The following is a 10,516-nucleotide window of genomic DNA, read 5'->3' as shown; positions in this document are numbered from 1 at the left end:
GGGAGGGGAGGGGAAAGAGGGGCAGCCTCGCTCTGGGCCGCCCGGCCGCGCCCGCTGATTGGCCGAGGAGCCCGCGCCCGGCGGCCAATGGGAGAGGGGAGGGAGAGGGAGGGAGCTGCGCCGCGCCGTGACGCGCGCGGTGACGGAGCGCGGGAGGGGGAGGGGAGAGAGAGAGCCCTTCCAGGCGCTTCGGCCGCCGCCATTTTGAGTGGCGGGTCAGGAGCGGCGGGCCGGGAGGGCGGAGCGGGAGGCGGTCGCTCGTCCTCCTGAGGGGAGCGCCGTCGTTGTTATAATGCCAGACTTAGAAAAAGTCAATTAAACGTTTCTGTAATACAACTCTTCCCCCTGGGGGCTGACGTGTGTGTCAGAGAGGGCTGCAGTCTCAGGAAGGCGCTCAGTGAAGGCGATGCCCCCAAGCTGTCAGCCCTGCTTCCTCAGTCCTTGGCGTTAGGCGCAGCTGAGGGGCAGAGTTGGAAGCGGGGCACGGGGTGCGGCGGGTGATGTGGCAGACCCTGTGGAGGCGCGGGTAAGCTCTGCTACCGGATCGGCGTTGTCTGTGCGCAGGGCTCGGCGGGCCGAGGTCACGAATAGGAGTACTTCACACGGGGAAGGGAAGCGTTGGTAGCTCAGTTCTTTTGCAGTAAGATCAGCTGCTGTAACTTACTGTCAGGTGATAAGAGTCACAGAACCGTGAAGGCTGGAAAAGGCCTCTCAGATCCCCATCTTCAACCCCACCCCACCGCACCCACTGCCCACGTTCCTCAGTTCTGAACACCCCCTGGGATGGTGATCCCAGCTCTCCCTGCACAGCTGTGCCACTGCATCGCCGACCTTCTGGAGAACAAATGCTTCCCAACACCCAACCTCAACCTCCCCTGATAGAACTAATGCCACTACCTGTCCTATCAAGGTTGGTGGACACAAGGTTCCCATAATAATTAAGAGCTTTCAATGTTACACAAGTTTGCTAACTCCTCGCTTCCTTCCAGGATGCTTTATAACAAAAATGTTAGCTATGTGTTGCACAAACTGTTCGCAGTTGCAGAAAGTCTATCCTGAATTTGTACTGAGCGTAGCAGCAAAGAGAATAATGGTACCATGAACATTCCATGGATGTGTTGTGTTTGAACATAGCTGAGGCTTTCTGTTTACATCAAGTGAGGTGGTTCCCTAGTTTAGGACTAGAGGGAATGGCTTCAAGCTGCGCCAGGGAAGATTCAGGCTGGACTTTAGCAAATAGTACTTCTCTGAAAGGGTGGTCAGGCACTGGAATGGGCTGCCCAGAGAGGTGGTGGAGTCACCGAGCCTGGTGGTGTTCAAAGAGCGTTTGGATGTTGTGTTGAGGGACATGGTTTAGCGAGAACCATTGGTGAAGGGCGAATGGTTGGACTGGATGATCCTGTGGGTCTTTTCCAACCTTAGCAATTCTATGATTCTGTGATTCTATGTCCTTCTTATTTTGGTAAATCTAGAGTATAAAAATACTGTTTATTGGAAACTCAGATCTGATAAGCCTTTGCTTCTTGACAGTGACTCTTCCAGAAATACAGAAGAAATCTCCAAGTTCTGCAGCTTTTCTGTGACGCAGCTGATCAGATCACAGAAAATTTCTAGGTGGGCAGACAACAAGGAAAAAAAAAGGATATTTTGTGAAGAAAATGCTGTTTTTTTCTTCCTTTCAAGGCTTATTTGATAATTCATGTAACATTTGGACACAATTTTAGCTTCTAACAAAAATATGCCGAGTAGTACCTAGTACTTCAGTCTCCCTAAATATATGGGCATACCTAGTTGTCTACTAATATGTAAACCATCTTTTTTGAAGCTAGCAACAGTAACTCCTACATGTTGCAGTCTGGTATACAAGAAAGACCTTTTCTTTACCTGTCTATTTACATCTTAAGAAGTAATGCACTATTTTAATGAAATGATTAACAGGTAAAATATTTTGCGTTACCGAATTGCAAATCTCTTACATTTGCTATGGTTTTTGTTGCACTGAGTTTATTTTGTAGCTCTGTATTTGCATCCAAATGGTTTGAATTAGCTGAAGTGAAACTCCCCTACTTCTGATTTAATTTTCAGGCATATTTGAAAGCTGCCTCCTCTTGTGGCTGAGGATTGTACTGTATGTTTCACAGAGACATGCAAAATCCTGTATTTTCTTCGTTCTCTGTCATCTTTGAAATTGCCCCAGCTGAACATAGCTATTGCAATGACACAGTTAATGTGACGGAAGTAGTCCTACACTGCCAACTGTGATCTAATGCCTTTGCAGAACTGTGGTTGTTTGGTTTTTTTTTACGTGGTAAGAGAATCCAGAAAGGAATACCTAAAAGCAACAGTTGAACTAGTTAAGTATTTTGAAGTGAAAATTTGAGGGGAAGCACTATAAATTTCGACTGATTCATCTGTTTGTACAGTTAACGTTTTGCTCTTTCTGAGGAAATTGCATGCAGACAGAAGGAAATACAAGGCTTTTCGAAAGTGAAACTGCTTTGGAGCTTTGTATAATAGTATATGTAAAAATATTGAAAAGTTACTGCTACAGAATGACATGAAATCATCGGTCTCAAAAGATGTCAGGTGCTTTACAGATCTATCATGGATTTGCTGGGTAGTTGTAATGTCCCTTCCTTGGAGGAACAGCTGTTGTGTCCCAGGGAAACATCTTTGCAGAGTGCTTTTTATAACGTTGCATCCTCAAGAAGTTTTCTCCGTGAATCTGTATGTTAAGGCACAATTGAGGCTCTGTCTCTGTAGAATGTGGTCACTAATAATGAAATTGGACTCTGGTGCTTTGATTTCTGATCATGCCTTAAGATGGCAAGTAGTCAGGCTATGAAAGTGAAACATACACAGTGTCAAAGAGCTGACCCAGAAGTTCATGAAAAAGAAGAAAAGTTTTATCCCATCGCTGCTGTTTTCATAGTTACCCTTTCCTTGTCTTTGCTCAGCTAAACAGGCTGACTTATCACCTCTGCCACCTCCCACTGTTGCCACACTTAGCGCTGACTGATTATGCAGCATGTAGTTTGGAAGGATGGAACTGGAAAGCCACCACATTCTCTAGCGACCAAAACTGACTCAATGCCCCAACTAGTAACAATGACCTTTCCATGAAATCATCTCTCTCTTAGCATTACCTCTCGGTTCTTGGAAAAAGACTGACCGAAAGGAGGAACTGAGCAATAGCCATGTCATTTCATGAGTAACCAGTTGAAAATAACTGAGAATCACTCAGCGTTCCTTGGAGAATCTTTCTTCAAATTGACACCTGCCTTAAAATCGCAGATCTAACAGACCATTCTGGCATGTGTAGATTTCCTACCATGTACCTTCATATAAAATTCAAGAGCATGCTTCACTGTTATTAAATTATGTATGTTCAGAGGAAGACTATCCTTCAGCAGTCTTTGATCTGTATTTCTGATCTGGTATCATCTGAAGAATAATTTACAGTCTGTCTTAAGTGAAGACATAATCAGAGGTTAATCAAGTGCATTTTGTTTAACTGCAGTCTAATGAATCTGTTTAGCTCTCAGAGGAACAATTACCAACTAATTTTTGTATTGGTTTGATTTTACCTCGGATCTGCCGTGCAAATCTCCCAACACGTGGAAGACCTGTTTCGAAGAACAGTTCTCTTCTGAATTCTTCATCTTGTGACATTGGTCTGTTGTTTTTTTTAAGAGAAAACAGAAATTTTGGTTCATTTGAGTAAAATGAGTTGCTGGAAATCGCTTCTCATAGCCAGTAAACCTATCTCTGTAGTGTAAGGAACAAAATATTATGTAAAGCTGAGAAGATTTGTTTTGTACGTAGAAAAATGTTCATTAATCCTGGGGCTTATGTGCCTTTTCAGACACAAAATGGAATAGCTAGTATTAAGGAAAAAGTAGATATTAGTCTGCTGGTAGGATGTTTTCTGATAATCTTTTATTTGGTACGAAAACACAGCTATATATGTTTTCATTTCACAAGCAGCATTTCCAAGTCTGGAATCCAACTGTGCTTGCTGGACATTAAAACAGCCGTATCGAGTAATACCTGAACTTGAACTGGGATCAGCTGTGAATGCTGCACCAGCTGAGAAAGACATTAAAGAAATTGTTGATAACACAGAATTGGGCTTCACAAAATGGGGCTTTATTTTGAAATGGACATCATTACAAAAAAATAGCTACATAAGATTGAATAGGACCCATTCAAGTAAAACACTACAGTTTGCTCAGACCCCATGAAGCAGCTCAGGTTCTTTTGCACTTGTTTTCACTTCTCCCCCAAAGTGCTCTGCTGTGGCTCCTTAACATCAAAAGCTTTTCTAGAGAGAGATGGAGGTGCTGACAGACTTTTTCTGCTGAAGGAGAGGGCAGGTGGAGGCATAATGGTGCCAGAAACGAGTCAGCACACAGCCCTTAGCATGAGCCTGTGCAGACCCTACACGACAGCACTGGGTTGTGAGCAGCATGCACTGTGCTTGTATTTCTGGCCTCTCCCCTGAACCAACAGCCACAGGCTGTTTTAGGGGAATTAATTCAAAGTTGTGCTTTTGCAAAAGACAGCACAACTTTTGAGATTAAATCTAAGAGAAAAATTGATTTCTGCTCTATGAGTGCTGCTGTTACATTTACTCCTCCTTTATGTCACTGTGTTAGAACTGTGCTTTTGTATGTGCCGTTACCAGCTGCTACGTTTTGGATGTCACCTTTTAGTATGGTGTTGGGTTTTGCCTGAGCCTCCATAATCTCTTGTGCTGCTTTCCTGTTTTACCCATTTGAACTGTTTGAGCCAGACTGTAATTTTTTCTCTCTTAGAGAACACTTACCCAAACCTGAAGTTCTCTGACCTCTTGCTTTGTTAGCTGGTTCTTTATTAGCTGCTCAGATTTGCTTTGTTCCAGTTGTAAGTCAATTTGCAGTGCTGTACCTGCAGCATCTGCAACAAACACTGTAGAGTTCCTGCTGTCATTGCTGACTGCTAGCATAGCTTTACTTTTTACTGATGTCTAGAGGCATGTGGAAAGTGCAGTATGACAGACTGTGCATTGAAGAAACATCTGGGGTGGATGCATGTCATCCCGTTTGAACTAGAAGTACGTTATTGCTGCTATCTTAGATTAACAAATAAGTCTAAAACGAAGTACAGCCTTCTGCCCTGATCCTCTCCTCACTTTTTCGGTGTGCTTTTTGAATGGTTACTCTGCTGTTTAAAGTTGATTTTTGTTGGAAGCTGCCTGAAGTCCTTTGCATGACAGTAGTAAAATATGTGGACTACAAACTCTTGACTATACAGAACGTGTAGTATAGCAAGCTAATGTTTTGAAAGGTAACCACCCCTGGCAAGTGTCTTTGTTCATCTCAGGCCTTGCAATTGCCCCTAGGAAGACATCACAGTGCTGCTCTGCAGCTAGGGCTGGGAGAGGAATGATTTACCCTGCTTTGAAAGATAATACAGCCCATGTAATCAATGACAGGTGCTGCTACAGTGCATGAACAGAAATAACTTTTAGGGAATTTTCTGCAAGTGGTTACAGCTCTCATATCTTTGGGCTAAGTTCATTCTCACACAGGGGTCATTCTCTCATGGAATGGGATGCTTCTGTCACATTCAAAGGCTGTGGAGTTCTGGTGCGTGTGTCCCCTTTATTCTTCTGTGTCCATTTTACAGCTAGAATTTAGAGTCATTGGTTACACTGTATTTTAGCTTTGCTGTATTTAGAGGAAAACCTAATGTATTTACACTTATAAAAACTAGCCTTTAGCTGGAGCAGTGCTTAGAAACCTACTTTCTAGCAACACAAATACTCAGAGCAATGAACTGCACGGAACTGAAAATCAACCTAAACTGTCCAAAACTCAGTAGGATTCAACACCTTTCCATTTATAACACTGTAATCATGTTGTACAATGCACTAACATTACTGAGAGATGTTCTTGCACTTGGTTTCAGCACCGGCCCATATCAGATGTTAATAAATCCAAATGCCCGTTGACGTCACCGTGCCAAATTAGTTTTAGTGCTCTCACTCTTTTAACACTGTCCTTCACCAGGCTTTCTTTCCTGTGCTTACTTACAGCCTAAGTATTATAAATGTCCGGGGGATGTCCTCCCACACGGCCTGTTTGAATTTGAAACACCACATAATGAGGACTTTTTTCTAGTTAAAGAGCTTTAGGTATTTTCCTTTTCCATTTTTTTTTTGGAAGCTACTGTGCGATTAGTTCTAAGATAACACACTGCATTCTTTTCCTTCAGAAAGCGAGCCTGCAAAACAGATCCCCAGATGGTACAAATTAAAGGTAGTTCCTTTGGCTTCAGGGGCGGTTTGCTGATTCACATCAGCTGAACATCTGCTCTTGTGATTAGAAAATAAACGTAGGGCTCCCACATGACTGCAAACACTGAGCAGCAGGCACTCACGTTAGAATTTATGGTCAGGCTGTCAGAGCTATCCGGAGCAGTACATGAACCTATGCCTGAGCTCAGTTATTCTGATTTAACATAACTGTATTATGTTAATATATATATATAATATACAAAATACAGCTCATATATATCATATATGAGCTGTATTTTGAAAAGCAAGTGTTATATACAATATGCTTAGATAATTAAATATTAATCTGAAGTGTTAGGTAATATGAGCTTCACATTGGATGTGGAACACTCAAGCCCTGTAACAGGCTCCCCAAGGCAGTGGTCACAGCCCCAAGCCACTGGAGTTTGGACAATGCTTTCAGACATAGGGTTTGGATTTTGGGTGGTGCTGTGTGGAGCCAGGGGTTGCACTCCGTGATCCTTGCAGGTCCCTTCCAACTCAAGATATTCTGTGGCTTTATGACTAATAGGATCACAGAGCTAGGGACACTTATGGGAGCACCTGAATTTTAAGCTGTATTACTTCTTTCCAGGCCGGATGTGGCTCTGGGCAGCCTGGTCTAGTGGTTGGCTACCCTGCCTGTGGCAGGGGGGTTGAAACTAGGTTATCTTTGAGGTCCTTTTCAACCCAGGCCATTCTATGATTCTGGCTGTTGACGCTGCCATTGAGCAGAATTTAGCATATAAAATGGCATCAGATCTGAGATGCGTCTTTTATGCAACAAATATGTAAATGTCCAGATGCAGATTGCTATTTTCAATGCTGTGTTTCAGTCTAATTTTGCAAGGGAACTAGAATGCATAACTGAGTTTGGAATTTCAGAAGGCTGAAGCGTTGATATTGACTAGAGACGTGAAAATACACTAACTATGCATATCTCTTTGTTAAACTATAATGAAGAAAATGAGTACTTCTGAGCAGCAGCACTAACGAGGCCCATTCTTGTAAGGATTTGTGACTGAGCTCTCCTTTATTTTCTGATGTCTGATAAAGGGTAATATTTCTGTTTCAGCTTTTCTTTTGGAGGGGGGATAATGGCCACATCATTTTCCTGAAATATGTGGAGTTTTAGTAGCTTCAAGAAGTCTATACTTCTATCAGATCACCTAGATCAACTCTTTCTTTCAGTGTTCATTACTTCTTTTTATATTAAAATCTCCTTTTGGTTATGAACTGTAATTCAGGGCACTTATAAATCATTAACTGCTTCATGTGAAAATTCATTTTAAGGTTAATGGCAATTCTGGTTTAGGAGCACATAATTACATCCTAATAAGCAATGGAGTAACTATTGTCCTTTCTCAGTTGTGATATTCAATCTGTGAGACAGATAGGGCAGAATTTTGTGGTGTTCCTGCAGGAGAATAATGCTGCTGGCACAGAGAGAGGAGTGGGGGAAGCAGTGCTGCTGAGTGACAGGACTGGCTGCATGGAGTCCTGGATGCTGTGATGGCCAACCAAGTATTTCTTGCAGTATTTCAGTAGGCTGTGAGTGGTACTTGCCCACAAAGTAGGAAGTAGAAAACTGGTGTAAAGCTGGCTTGCACTTCCGTCTGTTACACAGAAGATTTTGAGGCAGACTTACCCGCCTGAATATTTGTTTTTGTGTCCATGGCTGCCAATGTACATTTTATTCTAATGATAAAAGTTGCATTTGGAGAAAAATAAAAAACCAAAGGAGAAAGTGAAAGAAGAAGGGAAAAGGCACGTATTGTTCACTAACGGGTTGTTAAGCTTTGGACAACTATGTTGCTGGGTAAGGCTTATTGAATATTTCAGTGACTGTTGTTTACTTATCTTTTTTTCCCAAAGGCTACAACCAAGAGTTAGGAAAAGGAATCAATGGGTGATTTCCACCCCAGTAACAACTGCCTCCCTTGGGAGCCCACCAACAGCCATTCAGGCAGGGGTACAGCCATGTGCTTGATGGCATGAGGATTCACTTTCTGGGGAGGTAGGTTTGGCTATCAGAGGGGTGCTGGGTTAGGGTGAGTGCTATTATGAAATTACTCTTGAATTTACTAAAACAGTACTGTGCACCAACAACTTAACAGTCAAATATTAAATCAGGTTTCTTTGAAAGCTACGTTGAATCCTCCGTAACTTCAAGAGATGTTTCAAGTAAATGTCAGGCTTGTTGTTCTGTTAACTTTAGCTCATTATTTGTCTTAAGCAATCCGTGATATGACAATCACAGCTCCTTCTATAGACCAGATTGCAGGAGGGATTCCCATGAGATAGAAACAGTTTTTAATCCTCTCAGCATTTACATACTGTAAATAAATCAGAACCCTGTGAAGCAAGTATGAAAGACATCATACAATTTGCTGTATACGTGAATTACATTGCTAACATATTGAATGGGTTTTTAATTACAAGGAAATACACAATGTCTTTGTGCCCACTGGGTTAGTGAGGTTGGCAAGGCCCCAGAGCAAAGGAAGAAACATACAGAAGAGGGTTCTGTGTTAATGATGTAAATAATCACTTACAGAAGGTCTCCAGTGTATCGGTGGAGCTCTTCTGGCCACTTCCTCACTGGGCTGTGAGAGGATGAGATGATCCAATGAAGTACAAATGAGCAGCATAATAAGAATCATTAGTGAGAGAATTGTAAATAATTTCCTCAAAATAAATTATTTGAGAAAAATCTTTTGACAGAAGAATGTCAAACATTTCAGTCCATGGAGTTTGGAGTTGATTTGGAATATTTACATTTGAAGTGGTTTAAAACAGCATACTTTTTGTCAAAGTAATACTTTGATATTTGACCCAGCAGGTCAAATATCAAAGTAAATGCATTGCTCTGTTTGGACGTTTCTTTGAGAAAACTTGCACTGCCAGGAAGTTTCTGTTCCCCAAAGTGCTGTAATTTTGAAACAGTCATCTTAAGGTGGAGTGAAACGTGAGTATTTCCTGAGGTGCCGAATTTGCTACCACTGGGCTGTAAGTACTTCATATCTGAAGCTGTTTCATCACTGTTGTAATTGATGAGTTTGTGGTTGAAAAAGGAATGTGCAAATTTTTAGCTCTGTGTTGTATAAACATCTCAAACCCAAACGATCTCAAGCTCACATTGCCACCATGTGAATTTACAGTCAGAGAGTTTAATTCTTATCAACTGCAGTATGTCTTATGTGCCACAAGATGTCTCAGTGTGGAAATACTAAACTTTATAAAGTGCTTTTGTAGTACTGCTCTATTTGGATAAGGATTTCCAGTATTTAGCTTGAATTTTACCCAGAACTCTACAGGGGCTTTTTACGAACACATGAGACATAACAGTATGTATTTGTTTGCCCATTAGCATAGGCAATGGATTATTACTTTAAATGCTTAATGAACCAAATGACTCTTCGGAAAATCTTAGTTTTAAATAAGGAAAGGTGTAAAGTATAGCTCTTACTAAGCAGGTGGTAGCTGAGAAACATGAGTGTCTTCTGATGTGGGACAGATAGAAGAGCAATTTTAGGCTACTGTATTTCATTTGCACATTTGATTTTGATATGGTGCAACATATTTTAATTATTCTTATTTGGGATTAAATAATATTGCTTAGAGTTGCTGGAGGGACTCAGTTATTTGTACCACATTTGCTCTAAGGTGACATTGTTTTGGGTGCTGAATGTCACTAAAATCTATGAAACAAATCTCCTTTTGTGTGTAATGCACACAGAGAATACTTGTGTGGTTACGTATGTGAGCACACGTGGGAATGCATTAAATGTTTATTCTAAAATAAGAAAAGGCTTCTGATCACACTTATTAGGAGAGGGAAATGTGAAGAACTCACAAAAGTTGGTGACCGGAATGTGATCTGTTTCTTTGTTTTGCTCTCTGTTGCTCAGTTTACCTGCACAGACCTACAGGTATGTTTGCCCTGGGAGCACTTCTCACCAATTTTTCTTTTTTCTATATTTTTCCATTGTGTTTCTTTACTTGTTTTCCCTCAGTTCACCTCCTGCATAATTCCTTATATACTTTGTCTGAAGCAGACTATTTCTTATTTTATGTTCTCAGATTAGGAAATAAACCAGAGTAAATCAAGCTGTATTTTTATGTGCTCTCTGCCTGCAACGCGCGTAAGCAGTTGATGAATACATGAGCATTCCTATTGTGAGCAGCTATATACAT

General features: G+C 41.5%; 1 protein-coding gene across 35 annotated transcripts in view; it reads left to right on the top strand.

Annotated features, from left to right (window-relative positions):
• The first annotated feature begins 206 nt into the window (after positions 1–206).
• The window catches only part of B3GALNT1 (beta-1,3-N-acetylgalactosaminyltransferase 1), a 56,849-nt gene continuing 46,539 nt past the window's right edge, over positions 207–10,516 (top strand). For 11 of the 35 annotated variants that reach the window (XR_005862269.2, XR_005862266.2, XR_005862268.2 and 8 more), the window contains exons 1-3: positions 207–526; positions 1,531–1,614; positions 8,195–8,336. Coding sequence is in view for 3 of the 35 variants with exons in the window: in XM_040705902.2 (XP_040561836.1) it covers positions 501–526; positions 1,531–1,614 (110 nt within the window). In the remaining 32 variants the exon portion in view is untranslated. Of the gene's footprint in view, positions 527–1,530; positions 1,615–2,085; positions 8,139–8,194; positions 8,337–8,466; positions 9,329–10,516 lie in introns of those variants that run through there. The other 24 variants (XM_040705902.2, XM_040705904.2, XM_025153495.3 and 21 more) reach the window with 5 other exon arrangements.

This window comes from Gallus gallus, chromosome 9, assembly GCF_016699485.2.
Source record: "Gallus gallus isolate bGalGal1 chromosome 9, bGalGal1.mat.broiler.GRCg7b, whole genome shotgun sequence".
Lineage (NCBI taxonomy): Eukaryota > Metazoa > Chordata > Aves > Galliformes > Phasianidae > Gallus > Gallus gallus.
The sequence above is the reverse complement of the archived record's forward strand: the minus strand, read 5'-3'. Positions and strand labels throughout refer to the sequence as shown.